The sequence below is a fragment of the Phycodurus eques genome, chromosome 9, assembly GCF_024500275.1.
Source record: "Phycodurus eques isolate BA_2022a chromosome 9, UOR_Pequ_1.1, whole genome shotgun sequence".
Lineage (NCBI taxonomy): Eukaryota > Metazoa > Chordata > Actinopteri > Syngnathiformes > Syngnathidae > Phycodurus > Phycodurus eques.
Window position 1 is genome coordinate 21069021 of NC_084533.1, and position 27040 is coordinate 21096060.

General features: G+C 41.8%; 1 protein-coding gene across 3 annotated transcripts in view; it reads left to right on the forward strand.

The window, feature by feature from the left end:
* Positions 1-27040, forward strand: part of LOC133407483 (protocadherin-1-like) — a 134773-nt gene that overhangs the window by 67305 nt on the left and 40428 nt on the right. For 2 of the 3 annotated variants that reach the window (XM_061685456.1, XM_061685458.1), the window contains exon 4: positions 7446-7665. In XM_061685456.1, the coding sequence (XP_061541440.1) occupies positions 7446-7665 (220 nt within the window). The remainder of the gene's footprint in view (positions 1-7445; positions 7666-27040) is intronic. The other variant, XM_061685457.1, reaches the window with a different exon arrangement.

Here is a 27040-nt window from a genome sequence, read left to right on the forward strand (position 1 = left end):
TGTTTTGTTTGAGTGCATGTGTGTGTATGTGTGTGTAAAATGTCACTGTCAACACACACACACACACACACACACACGCACACACAGGCTACTCAACACATGAGACTCAGCTGGCCTGCTTTGTTTGTATGTGTGGCAAGGGTTGTTGTCAAAGCACTCACTCATATTCGCACACAAACACACACACACACACACACACACACACACACACGCACACGCAAACACGCACACACACACTCTCTCTCTCTCTCACCCACACTCGCACATACACATGCACACACACTTCACACAAACACACACGCACACGTCATCACGGTTCATCAGCTAATCCAAATAATTGCTAAACTTCCACTCCGATCATTTTCATCCTTTTCCATTTCGCCTGATTAACCCACAGGATTTTCTTCTCCCCTCTTCTCAGGTTTCCCCCGACCTCCGGCAAATTCGCGTTTTGACAAGAACGCCTGGGAGGGCCAACATTAAAGTGGCTAATGCTAACCCTATCGCTCTGCACTCCCCCGACCTCGAGCGAGTCGTTTCCAAGACGTTCACGCTTGACGAGCGCCACGGCTTCTGTCGGCCAATCTGCCTTTGATGCTAAAGCCACTTTCCCGCGCGCCGCCTTTTAAACACGCTCATATGAGGGAATCACGGTGCGCATGTGATGAAACTGGTAGAGTGTGAGGTTTTCAGCATGTTACAAATCCAGAATGTTTGTTGATGGTCGTTCCATGGTGTTTCCATAAATCAATTCCAAATCATCTCCGTGATTAGCAGCAATCAGCAATTCAGGCCTGACTAGTTTGCTGCCTAAATGGGTTTCAGTAACTAAAGAGAGAGTCATAATCTTGTTTGTTGATGGTCTTTCAATGGAGTATCAATTAGTTATCTTTTGTCATTAGCAGCAACCAACATTTCAGGCCCAACTGGTTTGCAAAAGTGGTAGTTTGGAACCCGCTGAGGTGCTGTTAGTAAAGACGGAGAGAGTTGTAATCTTGTTTGTTGATGGTCTTTCAATAGTGTATCGACAAGTCAATTCCTGATCTTTTCCATCTTTTGCAGCACCAGCACTTCAGCCCCGACTAGATTGCTGTAGTGCTAGTCTGCAACCCGTTTAGTTGCTATAAGTAAAGAAGGGGACAGTCGTAATCTTGTTTGTTGATGGTCCTTCAATGGTTTATCGATTTGTCGATTCAGTCTTTTCCATCACTAGCAGAAGGCACTATAACTTCAGGTCCAACTAGTTTATAGCCTAAACAGGCTGCTTTTAAAAAAGAGGTACAGAGCTGTAATCTATTAACTTGTTCGTTGTTGGACGGTTATCGATTTGTCAAATTCTAATTGTTTTCATCAGTGGCCGCAACCAGCAGGGGGCTCAACTAGTTCAGACCCAACTAATTTTTACTAATTACTATCAAAATGAAGTTAGAGAATTCAGCCCCAAAAGCTTGTTTCACTTAGCAACATCAAATTTGTGCCTCATGACTAGACTCACAAAAAAGTCTCAACAAGCCATGGATGAAAAGACATAGGAAGTCCGACATTTTGGTTTGAAACATTTTAGGCTCATTTTGCCTGTATCCACGGATCATTCAAAGACAAACTTCAAGAGAATTTGTCCAATTGCTATCAAATTCTAACAGACAGACAGACTGGTGACGCCCCCTACTGGCACTAACGTCTGTGGCCTTCTTACGAGCGCTTTCATAAGTCAGAGAACATGCTGGAATAACATGGACACATCTGCATAGTCCAAAATAGGCATCTCCCAGAAGAGTTTGATTCTGCGATCGGCCGCAATCTGGTGTACAGCTCACACACACACACACTCAACCACCTTCTGACAGCACACACTCAGACGTGCTCTCGCAACACTCACTCACTCACTCACTCACTCACTCACTCACTCACTCACTCACTCACTGACTCACTCACTCACTCACTCACTCACTCACTCACTCACTCACTCACTCACTCACATTCTTCATTTGTGTTTCCTCCTTATTCATCCTGCACTTGGACTGATGTGGCGCTGTTTGTGGAATTATGGGATGTCGCAGCGCTTGACGTAGGCCGCCTGTTTGTGTGTGTGTGTGTGTGTGCGTCTGTCTGTGTATGCACGCCAGTGTGTGCACATGCATACTTGATAAGCACACACTTTTATAAGCATGCACAATGCAGCCTCACACACTCTTATCTCCCACGCAGAGAGGTAATGAGGAGCTCACACACACGCACACACACACAGCCGGTGCGTTATCTCCTGCTTTGTGGCTCGGCTGACAAACAGCCGGCGAGGCGTCGTACGTTTCTCCTCTCGCGACTGCGTTTTAATCATCAGCGGGCCACCTCCACCACTTCTTCTTACTCCTCCTGCTCCTCCACTACTACTTCCTCTTCCTCCTCCTGCACTTCCTCTTCCTTCTCAAGTCTTCACGCAGTCATTCTAGCCTCTCCGTGTGTGTAGAAATATGGCGTTTTTCCGAGTCAAAATGGAGGCGCCCACCACTTTCTTTCACAAAAATCCGATTCCCCATTTTAACTGAATTTCTTTCCTCTTTTGCTTAAAGCAAAACATTATTGTCCCCCCGCCCCTCACCCCCTTTTGGGATTTGCTTTACTTCTCCTGATGCCAAGCAAGCTTAGAAACTGCATTTCCCCCAGCATTAACTTACATCGACTTGACTTTAAATGTAGCTCCTGTGAGGCAAGGCAAGGCTAAACTAAGTTAGGCTACGTGTTATTCGTGGTAGGCTAGTCTAAACTGAGTTACGGTTTCCTCCTGCTAGGCTAGGTTAAGTTGAGCTAGGCTAAGTGTTATTCCCGCTAGTCTAGGCCAATGTTTCCTAATGTTTATTGAACTGAAACCAATATTTTATGTCATAAAATTCTCACTGCACTCCACCCCAAAAATGGCACAAACAATACTTCTTTTTTATGTAAATGTGTTTAATTGTTAGTTTTTTTGTTAGTTTTTAATTAATTACAATAAATCAACAAAAATGAATAAAAAATAAATCCATACAAAATTAATAAATACCTTTTACCCCCAAAAACTCAAAAGAACCACCATAGTTATCAAAACTTAAATTCTGTTGCGTAGTAAGCCCAAGTTTTCGTTTTATTTCTAAAAATAAGTTTTAACTAGTTTTAACGTTAACAACAAGCTTGAATATAGAAAAAAAACTATTTGAATAATGATTTATTTAAAATGTATTGCACATTAAGGTGAAATAAGAATTGTACCTCAATAAATGATTAAAAACAAATTTCTTCGAGATTAAATGCAAATGTATTGAATTTAAAAGTTAAATACAATTGACCTGGAGTTTGGCAGTGATTCTTTCACATACCAGTAGAGAGAGCCACCAGTGCAGCCACACTTGGGAATTGCTTTGTGAATTCACCAACTGTTTTTTTGGTCATAGCAGCGAGCACGTGCTACGTTGCAGACTAACATAAAGGCGCGAGTGGGCGTCCTGCAAAAGGGGGCATAGAGGAATGCTTCCCGGGGTGACTGTGAGGTTGAGGGTTTTTTTTTTCTGACGTTGTTTAGCTCGGCGCTGAGATGCTGCAGATAGCTGAGATGACTTATTCTATTTACAGCAAACAAACACACGCTGGCGCACAAGTACAAAAGGACAAAAACAAAGAAGGATTTGTCACGGCGTGCATGTGTGTGTGTGTGTGCGTGTGTATCTGTGTGTGGAGGGTTGGGGGGGGGGGGGGCACAAGTACGTACTCACACTCTGTACTTAAGAAGTTCAGGTGCTTGTGTACAAAAAAAAAAAAAAAAACTCCAGGAAAAGTAGATGTAGAGTGAACCCCACATATTCACCGTTTGTCATTCGCTTATTCACAATTTATGGGCAGGAAAGTGTCCTCTGTTATTTGCTGAGGAATTTAAATTGACAAATGTAGTCCTTTACCGGCATCTAGTCCTTTTTTTCCGCCAGGTAGAGCACAGAAACCTGAAAAATGTATAAAAGTACCGGAATGAATTATTTGTACTTAGTTACTGCCCGCCAGTAGTGTGTGTATGTGTGAGAGATAGAGGCGGGTGAGGAATCCTCATGATTTGTGCATCTGAGTTCCGGTTCTTTCTGTCTTGCTGTTTATATCCAATCGCTGATTTCTATCCCACAGTAGGAAGCAGGAAATGGGAAGTGTTTATTAATAACAGGCTGCAACACATCCAAATCCGCCACTAACATGCCTGCGTTTGTGTGTGTGTGTGTGTGTGTGTGTGTGTGTGTGTGTGTATGTGTCGGGGCGCCGAACTGCCACCGAAGGGGTTTGGGTTTGTTTCCTGTTGTGATGGAGTTGAAGGGGGGGTTGTGAAGGCGACGAAAGGGAAGTGGTACTCAACATTACTCGATATTTGTACGTTGACATTTGTAACAAACAGTTGTTCCTCTACATTTGATACTTGAATTGTTTTTATTGATATTTGTTACTAAACTATATTTGTTACTCTACACCTGCTACTCAAAATTTGTACATTTAAATTTTTACCTCTACAATTTTTACTCACTGACCATTTGTTACGGAAATTTAGTTATTCGACATTTGTTAGTGAACATTTGTTACCAAACATTTATTACCTAACATTTGTTTGTGAATATTTGTTACTCTCCACCTGTTACCCAACATTTTGTTAATTTGTCATGTCTACATTATGTGACATTTGTTACTGAACATTTATTACTTTCTTTTCATTTTTATTTTTTTATTATTATTAATTTTTTTTATTACTAAACATCTCGCACCAAATCCTCAGAAGTGTCACAGTTGGCGATCGCTTGTTGGTACCACCGGTTTGATTCCGCTCACCACAACTTCGAACAAAGGTCCTGGACTGCAGACAGTGGCCATTTCAACAATAATACAAAGCGACAAAAGACGTTTTGGTGCTGTTTGAAACGTTTCAGGGTCCTGACTAGGATGACACTAGTTTCCATAGTTACCAAGTATCTGGCCAGCCGAGGATGCTACTGTTTATCTGCCTAGCCCCATTCAGGTGCGTGTGTGTGCTCATTTGTGCATGTGTGTGTATCTGGCTCAGTGCGCATGTGTGTCCTGCAGCGCTACATGGACAGCTAATTGTATTTTAATTATAAAAGCATCAAGTCAGACAGCTTCCTCCTCCTCCACAAAGACAAAGTCAATGAAGCGTCAAAGTTTGTTTTCAGCCTGCTGCTTTTATGCAAACTAGCTCGTCGCCTTCAGATGACATTTAAACTCCAAATTAACTCCGCTATGCCAACTAAAAGGTGGCGGGAAAGACTTGGAGTCAGCATGTTGCATTTTGGCATGTTTAAGTCGACTGTTACACGCATTGACTGATAGCCGGACAGACAAAATTGTCCCTGTCGGGTATCTGCATGGACGCCTATTCGCTAGTTGTGTCGTTATATATTTTCACAAACTCCGATATAGTTTGAAACTTTGTTCAATTTCCTTTGTTGTTTTTGACTGGAGTAAACATATCATATCTTTACTAAGCAGGTACGACATTTTCAAGCCCCAAGAAAAACCCAACCTTCCCTCAGCACAATTAATCGAATTTTAATCGTGATCACGATTTTAACTGCCACAATTAAATTAACCTGACGACATTTACATTTTAAAACACAGGCTTTGCTGCATACCTAATGAAGCACTTTCTCAATCAGTTGTCAGCCAACCACCAGGGGGCGAACGCATCGTTAAGGCTTTATTAAGCTGGCTAAATAACAAGCCAGTGGCTCCAGGGTGCACGGTAGAATGATTAAAGAGAGTCGTGTCGACAGAAGAAAGTACAGCAAAAATTGGAAATGAGGAGCGTCATCGTGAGGAGCTAGTTTTTTGAAAGGGATCAACATCCGTTGTCTGGACATTTTTTGATTCAAGGCAAGTGATGTTAAAGACGAAATCATGTAAAGAGTGCAGCAGGGTTGTGTCTGCCGTGCAGGGTAACACAACTAATCTGTGCAATCATCTGAAAATGTCAGAAAAATGGTCAAAACACTGGACAAGAAATACTGCATATATATTCCCCTTACGCAAGTAATTCTCCAAAGTGGCATTATCTATACTGTATAAAAAATGTCAGGGAAATAATAATTTAAAATTCTTGTGTACATTTTATGTTTTATGATCGATCATTTATTCTTAGTTTGTTTCATTTTGCATTGAACATTTTACATATTGTATGTTGAAAATTATTCATTCCTTCATTCATCTTCCGTTCCACTTATCTTCACTAGGGTCGCAGGCGTGCTGGAGCCTATCCCAGCCAACTTCGGGCGAGAGGCGGGGTACACCCTGAACTGGTTGCCAGCCAATTGCAGGGCACATATAAACAAGCAACCATTCGCAGCCACATTCACACCTACGGGCAATTTAGACTCTTCAATGAACCTACCACGCATGTTTTTTTTGTGATGTAGGAGGAAACCGGAGTACCCGGAGAAGACCCACGCAGGCACGGGGGGAACATGCAAACTCCACACAGGCGGGGCCGGGATTTCAACCGCGGTCCTCAGAACTGTGAGGCGGCTGTGCTAACCAGTCGTACACTGTGCCATGTTGCAAATTAGTGTAGTAAAAATACAGATGTTTTACTTAACATCCAGCCATCCATTTCCTAAGCCGCTTATCCTCACAAGGGTCGCGGGAGCGCTGGAGCCTATCCCAGCTATCATCGGGCTGGAGGCGGGGTACACCCTGAACTGGTTGCCAGCAAATCGCAGTGCACATACAAACAAACAACCATTCGCAATCACATTCACACCTACTGGCAATTTAGAGTCTTCAATCAACCTACCATGTATGTTTTTGGGATGTGGGAGGAAACCGGAGTGCCCGGATAAAACCCACGCAGGCACGGGGAGAACATGCAAACTCCACACAGGCGGGGCAGGCGATTGAACCCCGGTCCTCAGAACTATGAGGTAGACATTCGAACCAGTCATCCACCGAGCTGCCGTTTTACCTAACATGATGAATATTTGTGATTAATAATGATGACTACAATATTGATCAAAATAATCGTTATTATCATTTAGGGAATATTTGTGCAGCCCTATAGGCTATATGACTCAATAGGGTTTGTCGTTTGTTAGTTATTGACAATGTTACTAAATCTCGACACTTGTTGGTCATGTTTTTAGGCGAAAAATTGCACTAATTGCATTTTCGTCGCAACTTTTAATTTGACATGATTGGATGTGGTTTGTGTTTTGCAGATTTTGTACTTGGTTATTGAATATGGACACTTTGTTGTTTTTTGGTCAATGCATCATTTTACAAGGGCATATCACCAAAATAATCTCAGACCTTGAAAGCTTTCGACACGGCCTTCAATATGATATGTGACTTGATGTGGTTTGTCATTTGTCAATTTCTTTTGACATCGTTTATGATGTCGTTAATAATGTAACAATGTCTCATCTCCTTCCCAGCAGCCGCATCGCCGGGTAACCTTCTCCACGGCCAAACAGGCGCAGGACCTGCAGGACGCGTCCCAGCACAGCTACTACGACAGCGGACTGGATGAGTCGGAGACGGTCAGCTCCAAGTCGTCCTCCGGGCCTCGGATCGGCCCGCTGGCACTGCCCGAGGACCACTACGAACGCACCACACCCGACGGCAGCATCGGCGAGATGGAGCACCCCGAGAACGGTGAGTCTCCTTTTTCATCCTCGCCGGATCATTTGACGATGTTTACGATGGCAGATGGCGGGAATCCCGTCGTCTAATCGGATTCCCGACATTCCCGCGCAACACAATCAATATGCAACATAATCAAGTCCCACGGCTCAGCGCATTAACATCACAATTATGCAAATGACGGCCGGTCCAACCTTCCATCAGCTCCACTTAAGGATCCACAGGGGGAGCATCGTCGGGGAAACTGGAATTGGGTTTGCGCTCGTTAATGTTTTTATCAGCCCGACAACAACGTGTCAGCTTGCTTTGTGTGCGTGCCCTGTTAAATGTGGCGACTTGGAACGCTAACAGGCAAAAAAATATTGTCAAAATAATTGCAGCTCAAGAAAGCCTTACTTCACGTCCCTTAATTTGTTATGTGACTCAATTTTGTTTGTTGGTTTTACATTGTTACTGGATCTCTATTGTGTGATTGGTGACATATTCAAGCAAAATAGTAAAGTATTTTGATAATTTCCTTAATATACCAGGGCATATTGTAAAAATAACAGCATATTTAGAAAGCATTCGTCACAGGCTTTGATTTGATATACTACGATACAATGTGGTTTGTTTTTTGACGCGTGTCACCGGGGCCCCCCTCTGCAGCCAGGCCTGGAGGTGGGGCTCGAAGGCGAGCGCCTGGTGGCCGGGCCTGCACCCATGGAGCCCGGCCGGGCACATCCCGAAAGGGTAACATGGGTCCCCCTTCCTATGTGCTCACCACCTGTGGGAGGGGCCATAGGGGTCGGTTGCAGTGCGAGCCGGGCGGTGGTCGAAGGCAGGGACCTTGGCGATCCGATCTCCGGCTACAGAAGCTGGCTCTAGAGATGTGGAATGTCACCTCTCTGGCAGGGAAGGAGCCCGAGCTGGTGTGTGAGGTCGAGAAGTTCCGACTAGTTATACTAATTTAGCAAATTCATGCATTAAAGTCGAAATATTGTTTGTAGGACACGTCCGCTAATTTAATTGTACTTTTTAGAATTATCTGTGTGTGCGTGTTAAAGCAGCAATAATCAATGCAAATTTACTCAATAATAAAAGTAACCTCATTGGACAATTACATGTTATTTTAAGTGCGACGCTAATTTTCAAATGTGACGCTGATGTACACACTTTGCTTTTATTGACTACACTCACACACAGACACACACTCACACACGGGTCAATCTCTCACACAAACACACACCTACACGCACACACACACACCTGAACCTTTCAGGCTTGATAGGTGTTACAGTTTTGGTTAACAATTACATGGTAAATCAGCATAATAGGGCGTTTTTGTTTTATTTTTAGCACCACTTTCACTTGACACCAATTGTAATACCCGCTAAAAGTTTAATATTACCACCACCAAAAATGCATTTCTGTAAAAAGGTTCTGCAGTTAAGTAAATATAATATGTAATGTCCATCATATTGAAGAGAATGAGGACTAAAATGAGTTGTGTTCAAAAAAAGAACATCCAATTTGCCTGAAAGCGCATATTAATTGGATGCTGGTGTGATTGGTTGCCTTGGCAACAGCAACGAGACAACAGCACTACTACATCTTTCTTTTTTGTTTAGCGTGGTAGCATTGAGAAGCACGCTCACATGTCACTGGAGGCCGTGGATTATATCTGGATTAAATCCAGATTACTACCCGATATCACCGTAATCTGACGAGGAGCATTAAGCGCACCGGTGATCGCTCGGCTCGGGTCGCGTGTCGTTGGAGAGGAAGTGCGTCCATCTGCCGAAGCGCTCGACCCCACTGCGTGTACATACGCACGTATTAGCCTCATACTAAGTGAAAAACTACACTAACAACATATCCTTAAAATCTAAACTTTATTGACAATTTCAAAGAGTTCCCAGGTGTCTTGATAAAAACTATCTAACATTTTTGTTTCAAAATCCACAAAGGAAAGTATTACATTACATTTAACATCCACTTGACACAGCGCTGCATGAAGTCACTTGGTTTTGTGTGCATGCTTGCGTGTAGAGGGTAAATGCACTTGTGAGTGTGCGAGTGTTTGTGTGTGTTGGGAGAGAGTGGGTCATTGTGTTTTGTGAGTGAGTGAGTAATGAGTGTGTGTTATGAAGAGAGAAAACAAATGTGTGTGAAAGAGCGTGTGTATGTGTGTGAGAATTTGTGAATGTGAGAGATTGTCTGTGTGTGTAAGAGTTGTGTGGTTGTGTTCTTCAGTGTGTTTGTGTGTGTGAGTGTGTATGTGTAATGTATAGTTTGTGAGTGTGTATGTGTAATGTAAGCGTGTATGTTTTGCAAGAGACTAAATGAATGTGTGTTATGATGAGGGAAAACAAACTTGTGTCTGAATGAGAGAGTGTATCTGTGTGTGCGTGAGATTGTGTGTGTGAATGTAGATGTGAGTGGTAATGTTTTAATGTGTGGTAATATGTGTGTGTGAGAGTGAGTGTCTGTGTGTGAAATTGTGTTTGTAAGAGTGTGTGTAGGGTAGTGTTAAAGAGAGTGAGTGAGTGAGTGCGTGTGTAAGTGAGAGCGGGCGTTTGAGAACATGTCTTTAAGCGAGTATGTTTATGTGCGTGTGAGAGATTGTGTTTGTCAGTGTGTGTGCATGTGTGTGTGGGTGTGTGTGTGAGATTGTGCATAAGTGTATGTGCTTGTGTGAGTGAGAGTGCTTTTGAGTTGTGACGTGTGGTTTTGTGAGCGTGTGTTTGTGTGAGTGATAGCCAGTTGCGTGCAAAGAGGGAGCGAACCAGCTATCGCCAATCGAAACAGGTTCTATTGGTTCTCGGGGCATAAAATACATCTCTGTGCCCTGGGCAGCACTGGAGCTTTGCACACCACTGGCGAAAGTGTGTGTATGTGTGTGTGTGTGAGTGGGATTTTGTATGTGTGTGAGGCAGTGTTTGTGTGTGTGCGCTTTGATGTGCGGAGGATAGGAACAAAGTGAGGATGATGAAGAGAGCAGATAGAAAATCTCACTCCGGCTGATGCGGGCAGCAGATAAGTGTGTGCGAGCACACTTACACACACACACACACACTCACACACACACACACACACACACACACACACACACACTCCCATCAGGCCTCCATTTTGTGCCTCCTGTCGCGAGCTCAACTTTGCTTTCTAGCTCTCAGCAAACCTCATTGCAAGCCCCTATACCATCTTCATCATCATTATCATCATCATCGTCATCATCCTGATGCTCTCTCCCGCCACATGCACTCGTCACCGACAGGAAGTGGACACATTAGCGGCGCGTAGCCAGCGGCATTACCGTCCATTACGAGAGCTTTTAGAGTACGCAGAGATGCAAGTGAGGAGATCTTCATGTCGAGTGCGTTTGAGGCGGAGCCACCGCCACGGACTCTTGTCGCAACAATGATGCTCCTTCTCAGCACGCAGCTCAGATTTGACACCAACAATACTAAAATGTAGACTTTGCACCAATCTTATCAGCTTGATCGGTATCGGCCGATAATTAGCGTTTTATGCTGATCGGCTGATGGTCTTTAATGTCATAATTCGCCGGCTCTGCAAAAGACATTTACTCCGCGTTGTCATTGTTTACAGAATATTTGAATCCAAAAATGTTAATTATTTTTAGCCTTGTCGCATGTCTTTTGAAGTAGTACTGTAAATATCTGACAGCCAATAAAGTTATTTAAAAACATTTCAGCGACAAGACAAATTTGGTCTTTCACGATTGCACAATGTCAGACGACTGCAATAGAATCTTGTATTCCGATGCCACCGGATCCCCTCTTTTACGGTCACTGGGCTTTATCTTGTCAACTCAAACGACCGGGTACACTCGTTACCAGGGCGACGACAACAACAATGGATCGCGTCGCGTGTAATGTAAGAGCAAAATGGGGAAAAACGTGTGGTGGTGGTCACGCGGTACTCGGGAGAGGACTTTCATTCAAGGATTGCTTGAGGTATGTTCACATACTTGTAATATGATACGGCTCGCAAGCAGACAACAAAACGTTATGTAGCCTAGCAAGCTAGTGCTTAATAGCTTAAAAACAGTTGTACGTTAACATGCCGGCGTTTTCTCGAATCATGCTCTAAAGTGAAATAATTTAATTACAATAAAGTAGTTTAATTACAATAAGTTAGCACCCGTTATTTCTGTCATCTAATGTCGGTTTGACCTGACTGATTAGAATACATGATCTGACAAGAGAATACTTTTGAAGATAGTTAGTATACAGTACACAAGTATATACAGTAAATGAACAAGTCATTTAAATAGACACATTGCTCCATCTTGTGATTGGATCGGTGATCGGTTATCGTTTTTTTAAATTCGCTGATTGGTGATCGGCCCCAAAAATCCTGATCGTGTAAAACCTACTAAAAAGTAATTTCAATGTGACTGTGAAGAACGTTCACTTTTCACATTTACCCTGATTTCCAAGTGTCTTATACGTACATGATTCTTAATTGAAACGCCTCGTGCCTTCTTGTGCATTTAACGCCATGTTGATGTCGTAGGTTGATGATGTCACAGGATGGTGACGTCACATGCTGATTCTACAAGTTGGTGAGGGTTGATGATTTATTTTTTTTGTCGCAGGTTGGTTGTGTCGCAGGTTTAAGATGTCACAGATTTGGGATGTCACAGGGTTAGGTCATCACAGATTTGTTGTGTCACAGGTTCATTATGTCCCAGGTAAATACATACAAATATATACATAGAGTACATGTTTTTTTTCTTAGTTAGTATAGTGAGTTAAAGTGTTGTGGAGACATTTTCACAAAGTACAGTAGCAGTAGTGGGGCTTAGCATGCTTAATCGTGACTAGCTCGTGCATCAGACCAACATTTCCTCCTCTGGCAGATGCTTACTTTGCAAAAAAATCACTTACTGACTAATAATGGCATGCACACACACACACACACACACACACACAGTCATTAGAGCTTGTAGTGTTATGCTAGCGCTGCACGCTGCGTGTTCAAAGGCTTTCCAGGCTGAACAACGCTCACGCTGGCTGCGGCGTTGCGTAACCATGAAAGCGGACGTCCACGCTTTTGGAAGTGGGACACTCGCTGAGAGATGGTCTGACGAAACTGCCGGATGAGTGTGTGTGTGTGTGTATATGTAGGTGTATGTGTGAGATGCTCATTAGCCAGCAGATAAAAGCGACGTGCGCACTGATAGGAGAGGTGATTCCTCCCCGTGGAAGTGAGCTGTTTCTCTGTGTTTGCTATTGGTGTGGCAGAGTGATCGCTCGCTGTGATGTGGAGAAGCTTTGCGGGGAGCTCTTCCTAATGCCATCGCTCGTCCCCCCTGGAGGCAGAGAGAAAGAGAGGGAGGTGGATTTATTTTTCCAGATCTGTTGTTTATTTCAGCTTATCTGCCCTGGACGCTCAACACACGCAGGGAGCAGCTTAAGCGTTCTGTTCTTAGCGTCTTTTCAAGCAAAAATTGGCGTATCACAGAAGTAGGTTTATGCTGTTTATCTGCCGTGGCCTTTTACACTGAACACAGCAAAGTAGGATATTGGTGCTATTGTGTTTATGTGTTCACACAGCGCTGCAGCTTCACTGCTTTTGTGGTAGGGTGGTTATTAGGGTAAGTAGGGCCCGACTGAGGGATTTTTTTTTAGGCAGATGCCGGTTCTGATATTAGGCAGAATAAAATTCCAGTAACTAATTAATTGGTCAATTTATTTAAAAAAATATGTAATTAATAAAATTGATGGATGGAACTTATTTTTGTGGACCCTTAACGCTATAAGTATAGATATGAATTACAGGTAGAATATTTGACAATTTTACAATACTTTGTCCTTGAATATTTGTTAACTTTACAACAGAGAGAAAAATCTGCAAAAATCGGCCCATTTATTTATTTTACACATTAACGCATTGCCACATAAGATAGGATAATGACATTCAAACAGTCATTAAAAAAATAAAAATAGGCCGATTTTTACCAATTTGAAAAGGGCTAATATCGACCGATGAAATTGGCCGGCCATTTAATCGGTCGAGCTTTAGTTTCAAGACAGGGTAAGGGATTAAAATCACGATTTGAAGGTTTGAAGTTAGGATTTTAAATTAGGCTTTCAAACCTGAATTAAAGTTCCAAATTAAGGATTCAAGCCAAGGTTAGGGTTTATGTTTGTGTTTCAAGCCTAGATTATGATTTCAAGCAAAGTTAGGGGTTAAGACAAGGTTAGGGTTTCAAATTTGGGTTTCAAACTAGAGTATAAAGTAAGATTTCCAAGTCATTGTTAAAGTTTCAAAGTACGGTTTCAAATTAGTGTTAGGGTTTCAAGCCAGGGGTATGTGTTTTAAAGTATGATTTGCAAGACATTTTTGTGGTTTATTGTAGGGTTTCAAGTCAGGGTTAGGATTTCTAGTCAATGTTTAAATTTAGGCTTAGGGTTTCATACCAGGGTTAAGGATTTCAGTTGGGGTTTCAAACTAGGCTTAGGGTTTCAAGCGAGTGTTATTGCTTCCATTTGGGGTTTTAGGGCAGAGATCGAAATTAGGGTTTCAAAGCAGAGTTATGGTTTGAAATGTCAGTTTCCAGCGAGGATTTCAAGCAAGGGATAGGGTTCAATATTAGGGTTTCAGGACATGGTTTGGGTTTCAAAATAGGTTTTCAAGGAAGGGTTTGTTTTTCAATGTAGGGCTTCAAGTTAGGGTTTCAAATTAGGGTTTCAAGCCTGACTGTGTGATGCTGTCTGAACCCACTCAGTGATACACTGCGTAAAAAGGGGAAAGAGGTGTCTTTTAGAGGCCATGCGAAAAATCAATAATAACAACGGTACCTTTCTACTGCTAATGGCAAAGATGGAGGTTAGCGCCACGTGGCGTCATGAGCTAAAAGCATGTGGCCCAGAGCCGCTACCTGCCAGGTCCTGGCTCGGGTCCCGGCCCAGCAGCTGTTCCCGGTGAATTCTGACGATGTCTACGCCGCAGATGGACGACCGGCGGGGGGTGTCGAAAGGTCGGGGGGACACCTGGGAAGGCATCCAATGAGAGAGTGGACGCAGCAGGGGATTAGCCACAGGTCTGGTCGCTAGGTTAGCGCGGCATCATTGGAGCTAATGAATGCAGGATGGCGTGTGTGTGATGTCAGTGGGGTATGTAAACAGATGTGAACATGTGTGTATGTTGGAAGAGTTTGGGGGAGGGGGGTGATTGTCTTTCTGGTGTTTCAAACTTTGTTTTCGTGCTGACCCGCTGCTGTCCTCGGTGGAGATGCGTCGCCATGGAAACAAGACACTCGCTGGTGGTGGTGGTGTGCTTTTTGATGGGGTTAATCATCTGTGCAAAGTCACCTGACACGCTCACACACATGTACGCATGCCAAAGAGTTACACTTCAAATAGAAAATAAGAACGTTTAGTGGCGCCGACATGGAATGTTAAACAGTTTCCTCTGTAAGAGACTTGACTAGAGAAAGCTAAAAAAAAACAAAGCGTTATGTTAGTGTTAGGGTTAGGCATTATCCCATAGGGGTTACGGTTACAATTAGCGTTAGAGGTTAAGGTTAGTATTAGGGTTTAGGGTAAAGAAAGCCATAGGGGTTAGAGTTAGTTTTTGGGTTGGGTTCGCATTAGCATTTGCGCTTGGAGCTAGCATTAGGCGTTAGCGTTAGGGTTAACATTAAGGGTTAGCATTAGTGTTAGCATTAGCATTTAGGGTTAGCATTAGCTTTTAGGGTTAGCATCAGTGTTGGGGTTTAGAAATAGGAGATAATGATGATAATGATACTTAGCATTAGGGGTTAGGGTTAGCATTAGGGGTTAGGGTTAGCTTTAAGTGCTAGCGTTAGATAAACAATTTTTATTCTTTGCTTTTAACTTAGCATCTGACTGCACTGTTTTAGTGTTTTATTGTTTTTAACATTGCTATTTATTTGTTTTAATTGTTCTATGTTTAACTGTTTTTATCTTGGATTTTTTACATGTTCAGCATTTGATATGCAGCTGTAGTTTTCAAAGTGCTCGATAAATAAAGTTCAAGTGAGTTGAGCATTAGTATTTAGGGTTAGCATTAGGGGTTAGCATTCATGCTAAGTTTAAGAGTCAGCGATTACAGTTAGCATTATAGTTAACATTAGCATGGGGGTAGAGTTAGTGTTAGAATTTGGGTTTAGTATTAGGGCTTAGCGTTAGTGTTGGGTTTTATGGTCAACAATAGGAGTGACAGGCTAACTACATGATGTAGTGGTAGAATTGGGCCAAAATATTATTACTGAGTAACAATAGCCACAGACTGCGCTTATATAGTGGGGGAGGGCTGACTCATGCCGTTCCCTGGTTGTGTCAGCACGCCCCCATTTTAGCCCCACTCAAAAAATCCAGACAACTGACACGAAGAAACACTGTTTAATGCTATATCTCAACAATTGGGCACTAAATTGTTCTCAGTCTTTGCATGTTTTCAGCTCTTACCTTCAAACATATTTAATGTATTTAGAACAAAGACACAAATGACTTTACAGGCACTTAAAGGGTTAGGGTTATAGGAGTGTTCGAGGTTAGCATTAGCGTCGTGTGTTGGCATTTTCATTTGGTGTTACAGTTAGCATTTGTAGTTTGAGAAATCTAACAAAATGGTCCCTGTGTGGTTCATTTTATTGTTTCCAAATGTCTCAAAGTATAAATGTAGTGAGATAGTGTATTTCATTTCAGTTGAGAGCATCCTGAGATGTAGCCCCACTGCTTAAAACATGACTTCCTGTGTCAAAATAAAAGCTTTTCCCAGCTGCCGCTCCTTCACTTCCATTCAAATGTTGTCAGTGGCAATTAAAATGGGCGGTGGTTGACGGATTAGCAGCGGCTCAAAGGTGCGTGCCGGTCACACAGCGCCAATTAAACGCCGCACTTGCTAATTGAGGAGCGGCTCACGGGCGCTCTTAAACCAATATTGGGAAAAAAAGAAGGGGAAAAAAAACTACTCAAGAATGTTCTGTCACTCAACACGATGCAGATGACAGCGACTGCTCGCTTGCTCGGATTAACAAACATTAGTGCTAATGGGGTTTAGCTCCTCATGAACTCCAGGAAAGAAATATTAGACTAACGCTGGAATGATATAGCCCACTAGTGCCTTATGGTGTCTCTGATTGACATGAAATCCGGTGTGCATGTTCGTTATGACAGCACGCGTGGTAATCAAATATAACCTATGCGTTTATTCTTTTTTTAACCAGGTAAGGCAATTGAGAACAGTTTCTCTGGTCAAACTGATATACACACATGACATCCGGTGTGCGCCTTCATCATGACAGACCTGCCTGAACCAACTCTCCATCGGGATCAAAGTGGCCTTTAAAAAGCGCTTTTAAAAGTAATCACTCAAAACTGAACGTGTTGTTCTTGTGGCACTAAAGGAAAAAAAGAGTGACCGCAATCAGATCACAATGCACATGTTGCTTAATAACATCTGCCATCTTTGGTACATTTTCAAACCAGCAGGTATTTATTCACCCTTTTTTCTGTATGTGAAGTAGAGCAGATGATAGCTTGTCGCTCTGCCTTCTTGTGGGCACGCTGCAGAGACTCCACGACGTCCTCCCGAGCGCCCACCCGCCAATGATCCGCCCTGCTGGCATGCCTTCAGCCGAGGCAAGCAGCGATGAAAGCGGGGCCACGTTTGAGCAGACGCCTTGGCATTCATCCGCCGGGCGACCCCTCCAACCCGCTGGCCCAGTTGGCCAATTACGAGAGGTGGCGTGAATGGAAGTTGCCTTGATGGGCGGGGGGGTTTCACTTGGAGCGGTTGTCCCGGCAACACGTGCTTTTGACGCATGGTGTTTTATGTGGGCGAGCAGTGAGCAAACAGCACGTGGAGGACGGTGACGGTCCAACGCCAGGAGATAATCGCACACTAAACAAAGTGATTCAGAGTTGACGCAAACATGTTCTCAGTGAAGTATGCATGCACCATTTATTTTTATTTTTCATAGATCATGTACTAAAATACAAACTAAAAATACAGGAACTCAGTTCGATGCATTGGTATCTTTTATTATGATTTTACTCAGTACAATGGTGTTTTTCTACAATTTGGGAAGGGACTGGACTTGATTAATGGCATGTATTTGACATACAGACTCTAGAAAGATAAGGAAAATGTTAGTCCCAGGACCTTAAGAAAGTAAGGTAACATGCGGTTACAAACCGCTTCACAAATACCATGCAAAGATGAGACAGGTTAAAAAAGACAAGCATGGAGACAAAGTAGAAGATTGCAGACATGACACCAACAGGAGTAGACTGATCAAAACAATAAAATAAATCACAGGGCATGAGAAGAAATGGGAAATCTAAAGAAAGGATTGACGGTGTAAATTAGTTTTAGACGCTGTTTGATACAGTCCAAGGATTTGGAAGATCTTTTTTTTTTTTCCCTCCCTCTTGGTTTACGGCCATACTACCCCGAGAACGCCCAATCTCGTCCGATCTCGGAAGATAAGGATTTGGTAGATCTAACTTTGTAGAACGTGGTTACACATAGTTGGGATTAAAATGCAGATATATGAGGGGCTTTCCCACCGCAGGAACCTTTGGAGGATCTTCCCTGGGCACCCTGGTAGCTTGAGTTTCCCCTGTGTCTCCATAAAAAAAAAACTACCAGGATAGGGAAGGTCCCCCCATGGATTATTTCATTCCTCCTGGCGGCTACACCGTGAACTGGTCGCCAGCCAATGGGAGGGCACATATTTGAGATATGAAAAATTATTGTGTGTACCAGGCCTTAGTCATGTGATGGGGGGGAAAAAAATAAAAAAATAATCAAAAATATTTTAAGTCTGATAATCTCCACAACAAACACTACCCCGTTTTACTCAAGAATACCCATCTTGCATATGAAAGATGGTTGTCACGTGTAGGACGCAGCCACCACTTGCCAGAAATTTCTTCTGTTACTTCGATGTTGCTATTGGCAGGGTTGTTTGAAGTCAATCAAACAGACAAAAAAAAAAAAAGATTTCAGCCAAGCCCAATAAAAATAATTTCATTAACATAAAAACCTCCAAATTTAGGGAGATCTTATTTAAATGTTTTCAAGTAAAAACAATGATACTATTATGATATACAAGTATGGCCCGGGGAGGCATTGTCAGGTAATCATGTTGTGTTATGCAGCACTCCATGATTTCACTTTATTCGTTTGATGGGAAAAAAAAAAACGCTTAATTGAATCCAAAACTCTTCCATTTGGTGATACCTATTAAAAATAGGGGGAACTGGGGGTCCAGTATGTTTCTCAAGGACTCTGACATGGTCACAGGGGCAAACCCACAACCTTTGGGGTGGTAGACATCCACTCTACCACCTGAGCCATGCCGCCCCAATATACTAATACGTCAAAACAGGGAGGGACGATAGTGAAGCCATGCCAGACCGATAGGGATCCCCGTTTGGCTGCCAGCCTTTTGCTTTACGGGATTTGGAGCAGATTACGAGTGGATTTTGAGGAGGGGAGACATCGGGATGAAACAAAAAAGACGGCGGCTAATCCACAGTGACCCTCTGCTAATCCACTTATTTGCCACGTATTAGCTCAATGATCCCTCCCAAGTTAATAAGGTTTTCCGCCCAAAGGGTTTCCGACACAGCAGGAGGAAGTGGTCGTCCAAACAAAAATGTCTGCTCTCATGTTGGAAGGAGTTTATTATTATTTATTATAGTCTCGAGATCACAGGGTCACGCCTTCATAACATGGAGATTCCGGAAACATTTTCAGGTTCTCCGTGGATCCTTAGAATGTCTTTAATTATATTTGTATTCCCTACAAACGACAATTCATCCTGAAATCTGTTTTATGAGTCAGACACAATAAAAAGTAAAATATTTTGTAGAAAACATTTATATTTAGTCTGCAATAGTTCATGTTTAAGGGTTGGGGCTTGTGTGGATTTGGTGCAGTATACACGCGTCAAGTGATGCTTATTGTAGTGCCAATGGCTTTTAGGTGGATTTTAGTAAATTTTTCTTGGTAACACTTTTTACTATCAAATAGGTAGTGTAGGTAAAGTTTACCCTAAATTTCAGGGTACTTTACCCATCTAAAATAATAATGTAAATTTTAGAGGATTTTCATGGATTATATTTAGCACTCTCCAAAATAATGTCTTTACGGTGTAGTTGGTTGTTTATGGTTAGTAGGTTTGGATTCGTGTTAGAGAGTTATTGGAGGTTGGAGTTATTGGGGTATGAGTCACTTAGGTTTAGGGCCAAGTAATACAGGGTTTGTGGGTTAGTTGGGGTTAGTAATGGTTAAGGTTAGTTAGTTAGTGTTACGGTAAGTGGGTTAATTATGGTTTGTGGCTGAGTTAGGGTTGGGGTTAGGATAAGTGGGTTAGGTTTAGTGGGTTAAGGTTTAAGGTTAGAAGGTCAATGGATTAATGCTGGGCTAACCCTAACATTGCTTAGAGTTAGGGTTTTTGGGTTAGAGGCATATGGTTTAGGATTAGGGTTAGTGTTAGTATTAGGGTTAGTGGGTTAAGGTCAGTTACTTAGTTATTGAGTTAGTGTTTGGGGTTAGGGTTTGGGCTGGTTGTTTAGTGTTAGGCCAATATTTAAAAGTTCCTCATAACTTTCACAAAACATTTCAACCATGAAGTCCGCTCCTATACAACAAGGATAATAATCGTCGAATTTATACAAGGAATTTCCACATTTTGAAACACGATGCAAATATTATGTAAACATGAAGGCGTAAGTGATAAAGACATTTAAACGCTTGAGGTCGCGTGACTGCGAGGGAAGAAGAGCGTCGAGAAGAGGAATGAGGAAGAGAAGGCACATGATCCCTAGGATTAGACGCAGACGGGCACGTAATCCCGGTCCAGGAGGTCGTTAGTCCACACGCGGCTAATTACAGCAAGATTTGTACGACAAGCCTCTTACTGGGAAAGAAGACAAGATAAAGTCTGTGCGTGGATGGATATGTCTTTGTATGAATGGATGAGTGCTCATAACAGTTGTTGTAACATTTTCTTTTTAACACTTCCATTACTCGACTAAACATGCTACCTAGCTGTTAGCTTAGCATCAGACACACCTCAAATACACACGCCCTTTGTCATGTACTGCTTTTGTTTTGTTTTGGGGTTTTTTTTGCAAAATCTTGCCAGGTTTAATGTTTTTCTTAGTGAGAAAAAGCTTCCAACAGTATTGCATAGGGCAGGTTGTTGTCTAATGTGGGACACAGCCACAACTTGCCAGAAATTGCTGCAGCTCCTTGGATCTTGTTGCTGGAAGGGTTGCTTGATTTAAATCATTTGACTAAATCAAGCTCAATCAAGCCAAATAAAAATGATTGAATTCCCTTAAAAACTCCCAAATCTTGAAGAAATATTATTTAAATATGAGATTGCTATTAATTACACAATTCATGTGGCCTGGAGCAGGCATTGCCAGGGAATCATGTTTGAAATTAGTGAGATGAACCAACCTTCTTATTACTCTTATATTTTTCTTCTGTGGAATTTTAGCTTCATCGGGATGAAAAAAAAAAGTTAAATAATCAAAGACTGCCATTTCCATTTGATAATATTCGCTGAAAATTCTAACCTATTTCAATTGATAATACCCAGTAAAAATGCTTACAAGTACCTCAAGAATGCTTACCGTTCCCCATCATAATACCTGCCAAAAATATGAAAATAGGATTACATATCCATCTATTATAACTTGCACCGATACATACAGTATATAAACTGGATAAGAAATTTATTTTAAAAATAATTTTAAGGAAAATTAAATGGATTACAACAAAGACAATTCATTTTAATTTATAAACATGGTTTAATTGATAAAAAAAACATTTCAATTGAAATAAATGCTGAATTAAATAAAACATCTAATGAAAAAATGTAAGTCTAGTTTAAATTGAAAACATTTTTTTCTTTATTTTATTCAAATAAAATCATGATTGTTGACATCCCTGGCTGTAGGCCTCTCTGTAGTGTCTGTAACCCTAACATTTTTTAATCCTTTATTTCCTGTGTCACGCTTCGACATGTTTGCCATCAGAATTTTCTCACTTGTGGTAAAAAGCTGACACAACAACAACAACAATAAGCGCCGACTGGCCAAATATAAATAAAAGAGAGTGCAAAGATCGAACAATCACCCTCCATCTCATGACGCCTCCTCCTCTTCCTCAGTCTTCCCCAGCCGTTTTCTCCTCCTCCTCATTTTTCAAGCGTCTGGATATCGGATTGTGAAATGTTTGTGCGCCATCGATTCTCGCACTTCAGTCGCTGGCTCGGCTTTCGAGTGTTTTCGAGTGTATCACGTACTGATGCCGTTTTATTTTATTTTTTAAAGAAAATGATTCCCATTCACAGGAAAAACGCCTGAAGACATTTACGTTAATAGCATAGCAACTCCTTGTGTTCACTCTCTTATGACAAAAGTCCATCTTTAATATTCTACTTGACGTTTCTTTTTGTTAAGAACATGAGGTATGCAGTGCTGTAATGTATTTTTTTTTCTCAAGATCATTATCTTGAGCAGCACAAATCAACAATAACATTCATGAATGCTAGTGCAGCACCTCCATTTAGAAAAGATGCACTTTTCGCACAGTTTCCGGAAGAACTGACGTTCATTATTTTCACCTGTGACTTTCACACAGAACCCATCAGAGGTGGGATATCAGAATCAGAATTATCTTTAATTCCAAGTATGATAAAAACACACAAATATATTTTCTCTCGTAGTTTGAGCCACTCTAGTATTACAGTAAACAAACCACTATGAGAATATATAATTTTTAAAGTAATAAACACATAGGGCGGCACGGTGGCCGACTGGTTAGAGCGTCAGCCTCACAGTTCTGAGGACCTGGGTTCAATCCCCGGCCCCGCCTGTGTGGAGTTTGCATGTTCTCCCCGTACCTGCGTGGGTTTTCTCCGGGCACTCCGGTTTCCTCCCACATCCCAAAAACGTGCATTAATTGAAGACTCTAAATTGCCCGTAGGTGTGACTGTGCGTGCGAATGGTTGTTAGTTTGTATGTGCCCTGCGATTGGCTGGCAACCAGTTCAGGGTGTACCCCGCCTCCTGCCCGATGACAGCTGGGATTGGCTCCAGCACGCCCACGACCCTAGTGAGTAGAAGCGGCTCAGAAAATGGATGGATGGATAAACACATAGGAACAGTCATTGAGCGTATTTCCTGCAAATCTTTGCTGCACTTTGAAACAGAAATATGAAATGAACACCAACAATACTTTAGCAATGTACAGTACATGAATAGTGAATTAGTCAATTTGCTTTGTAGATATCTATAATTTATGAATAAATTAATAAAGATCAAGAATAGTGTGCAGCACTGTATGTAGTAGAAATATTTGTTTTTGTATGCAGTGTAAGCAGTTGTGAATTAAATAAAAAGTAATGCAATGAGTAAATGGCAACAGACGTGAATGGACAGCTGCAAGAATAGTCAGTAGCATTGAGTGTAGCATAAAAGCTATACACCTATCACTAAATAGTCCTTCTTTAAGCAGTTAATAATCGAATTATCAGTAATACTAACTTTGAGTACATAGAGACCATACATTCAGAAGTGAATACTGACAGCAGCAAGGATAGTCAGCAGTACGCCGCAAAAAAAAAAAAAACTGTACACATATCACTAAATGAAAATAATTGAAAAACAGTAATATTATTAGTAAATACATAACATATTTGAATGCAGTAAGGGAATCTGAACAGCAGCAAGAATGGTCAGCAGCATTGTATAGATAAAATAAACTATAAATATATGACTAGTCTATGTATAAACTATTGAAAATAAAATAATCAGTATTATGAACTGCAGCAAGAATAGTCAGCAGCGTTGTTTTATTGCTTTATTTACTTTACATCTAATCAGTTAATAAATAAATAAACACAAATGATGTTACAAGTATGCATTTATACTCAACTTTACTATGTTTACTGTAAATGCAGATGAAGTGAACATGAACAAAAAGCAGCAAGAATAGTTAGCAGCATTGTTGTATCAATAGTGTACACATAAGCCGGTAAGAATGTAAAAATACATGTATGCAGGAATTGAATACTGTACAATCCTATTTATACTAAGATTTCAGATCTCATGAATGTGAACAAAAAGCAGCAAGAAAAGTCAACAGCATTGTATGTCTGTGTCAGGTGGATTGTGTGTCGGGTTTTTGATGGATCTTTGTAAAATCCTGAAGCTCCTTTTCCTGGCATTTCGTTTTATTTGATCTGCGCCTCCAAAGACGACTTTGTTCCGCTTCACGCTGATGGACCGTCTCAAAACATTGGAATCAGAAACACATGTGCCTTCGCAAATTACATTAAAGTACTGAGCGACATTTTGAACATGTCCCGTGATGGACTCTGTGTGGCAAAACAAGACCCCAGAGATCTCGTGTTAGAGTTCAAATTACTTACATCAGGGGTGTCAAAAATATGGACCGGAGGCCTTAGCCGGCCCGTCAAGGGGTCCGATCCAGCCTGTGGGGTTTTTCAATCAAAGTAACTGTCGTTGCTAATTTTGTCCACTGAAGGTGGCACTGATGTCCGTGGCGGAAAAAAGGTTGGGGACCACTGTTTTAAGACATTCAATATCGCAAAATATCAGTCAACAGCTTCCGTTCAAAAGAGGTTGGTTTGATGAAACCCCTTAGTTTTTTTGCATACTCTGCCACAACATGTATGTATGTTTATGTGTACACATTTACATTTACATGACGGGGATACCTGCACCCTCTTTCTGAAAAGTTCCCACTTCCGTTTGTATGGTGTGATTAGTCAGTTGAGGGTGTCAAGATTACCAGATGGATAGGGAAATTTACGTAAATGTAAAATGATTTCTTGATCATAAGAAGCTGTTTTATAAAAGGTACATACAGTATTTATACTGTAGAGCCGCTGTTGTCTTTGTGTTGCACGTGTAATTGAAACACTGGTTCACAATATTGTTAAAATTGCACTTTTTTGTCACGAAATTTCAGATTGCTCATATGATAAGATAATAATCAATTAATGTGAATATTTTCAAAATGTTCTTGTAATTATTTGAACTAATGCAATGGGAACAATTTGGCATTATTCATAGTTTAGTTTATTAAGCCACGAATATACTGGTCCGGCCCACTTGAGATCTAATTCGGGTGATTGTGGCCCCTAAACTAAAATGAGTTTGACCCCCTGACTTCAATAATATGGAGACCATCACCAAGCCAGTCTAAATTGAGTCCCCGGCCCACAAACGCTCAGATGCCAACAAGATCCAGGTGGTTTCTGGCCACAATATGCCGACCGGGCTGCCTGTGATCCGCCCACCGTGATTGGATTATCCCGGCACATGATCTACCCGTCCAGCTTCGGCTCACCAGGCCACATCCCAGCCTCGCTGATCCCTAAGCAGATTTGACAGACAATAGCATTAAATAGCATTACGCCCACACCACATGGCTTACATTAAGGCGGGGCGTCAGGCCGCGAGAGAGGGGGCGGCTGCCAGGTATGAGCGAGGATAAACCCCTTTGTCTATCCGCATCTTCATGATGGATTCTAGTGTCCATTTATTGTGCAAAATTGACAATTGACTTGGTCCGTATGGTTTCACTTAGTTTTCCACCAATCATCATTTCGTAAAACATGACTCCGCATACTGCGGCACCAACTACTACTTCTACTACTAATAATGATAATGCTGTTAATTTATTGTTTTTTTTATAGAGCTTTTCTCGAAAGAAACTATAACTAACATTTCAATTCATAACACCCTGATGAATAACAAAACTTTAGTTAGAGCATCTAATAGCATTATAATTATTATTTTGCTCCAATTTCTGTTTTTTGGTTTTTCCTTGTGGCGGCACGGTGGTAACTGGTTAGCACATCTGCTTCACAGTTCTGAGGACCGGCGTTCAAATCCCAGCCTCGCCTGTGTGCACAGGGCTGCTAGCCACACCCAAATCCTGAAAAATCCTTGACTTTTTGCTTCAGCCTCTAGTTTTTTTTTTTTTTTTTTTTAGTTTTAGTTTTTAAAAAAAAGCACTATATATATATATATATATATATATCCTCACATCTTCAAAAAGTTGCATCGTTCAAGTTGATATTATACCTCTTATTGCTGTCATATTTTGTTCATCAACACAACATCCATCCATCCTTCTCCTCATTAGGGTCGCGGGTGTGCTGGAGCCTATCCCAGCTATCATCGGGCAGGAGGCGGGGTACACCCTGAACTGGTTGCCAGCCAATCGCAGGGCACATACAAACAAACAACCATTCGCACTCACAGTCACACCTACGGGCAATTTAGAGTTTTTCAATTAACCTACCATGCATGTTTTTGGGATGTGGGAGGAAACCGGAGTGCCCGGAGAAAACCCACGCAGGCACAGGGAGAACATGCAAACTCCACACAGGCGGGGCCGGGGATTGAAACCGGGTCCTCAGAACTGTGAGGCTGACCCTCTAACCAGTCGGTCACCGTGCCGCGCCAGTTTCACTTGACATATTGACATTTGGTAAACATGTCTATCAAAAAGTCTCAGGAAACCACACCCAAAAAGACACAGCAAGTCTGCTATTTTTCTTTGAATCGGCCATTTTAAGTTCAGTTTGCACAGTTGCGGCCGACTTGATTTAAATAAGAAATTAAGCCCCTGATGTCAGTTTTACTTAGCATCATGTAATTTGATAGATTTGTCTATAATGAGGAGACTAACATAAAAGGCTGAGGAAGCCATGCCAAAATCGTCACAGGAAGTCTGCCATTTTACTTTGAAGCAGACATTTTGGTCATTTCCAGGGGCTGCGTATACAGACGGCTATATAGTAGAGGTTGAAAATTGAACCCCCAAAGCTAGTTTGACTTATAAACTTGAAATTTGGTGGGCATGTCTATTATGAGTAAACGCACAAAAAAAGTATACAAAAGCCATGCCCACAAAGTCACAGGAAGTCTGCCTTTTTACTTTTACTTTCATTTAGCCATTTCCTGGGGTCCGTCCAAAGACAACGATACAACTACAGTAGAATTTGAAAATTGAGCCCCCGTAGCCAGTTTGACTTATCAACTTCATATTTGGTGAGCATGTCTATCATGAGGAGACCCACCAAAAAGTCTCAAGAAATCATGCTTGAAAAGACACAGGAAGTCAGCCATTTTGGTTTGAAAATATGATCTCAGAAATGTGACATCCTTTAGCATGCAGGAACCCTGGAAAGTTGTTAGTCCAAACTTTACATTTACAGTTAGTCCCCACAACATGAACAACACACACAAACACAAACACACATACACACACACACACACGCACACACATTGTGTCAGTGTTGGTTAGCAGCAGGAACATCTGTCATGCAGCATCACCGAGGG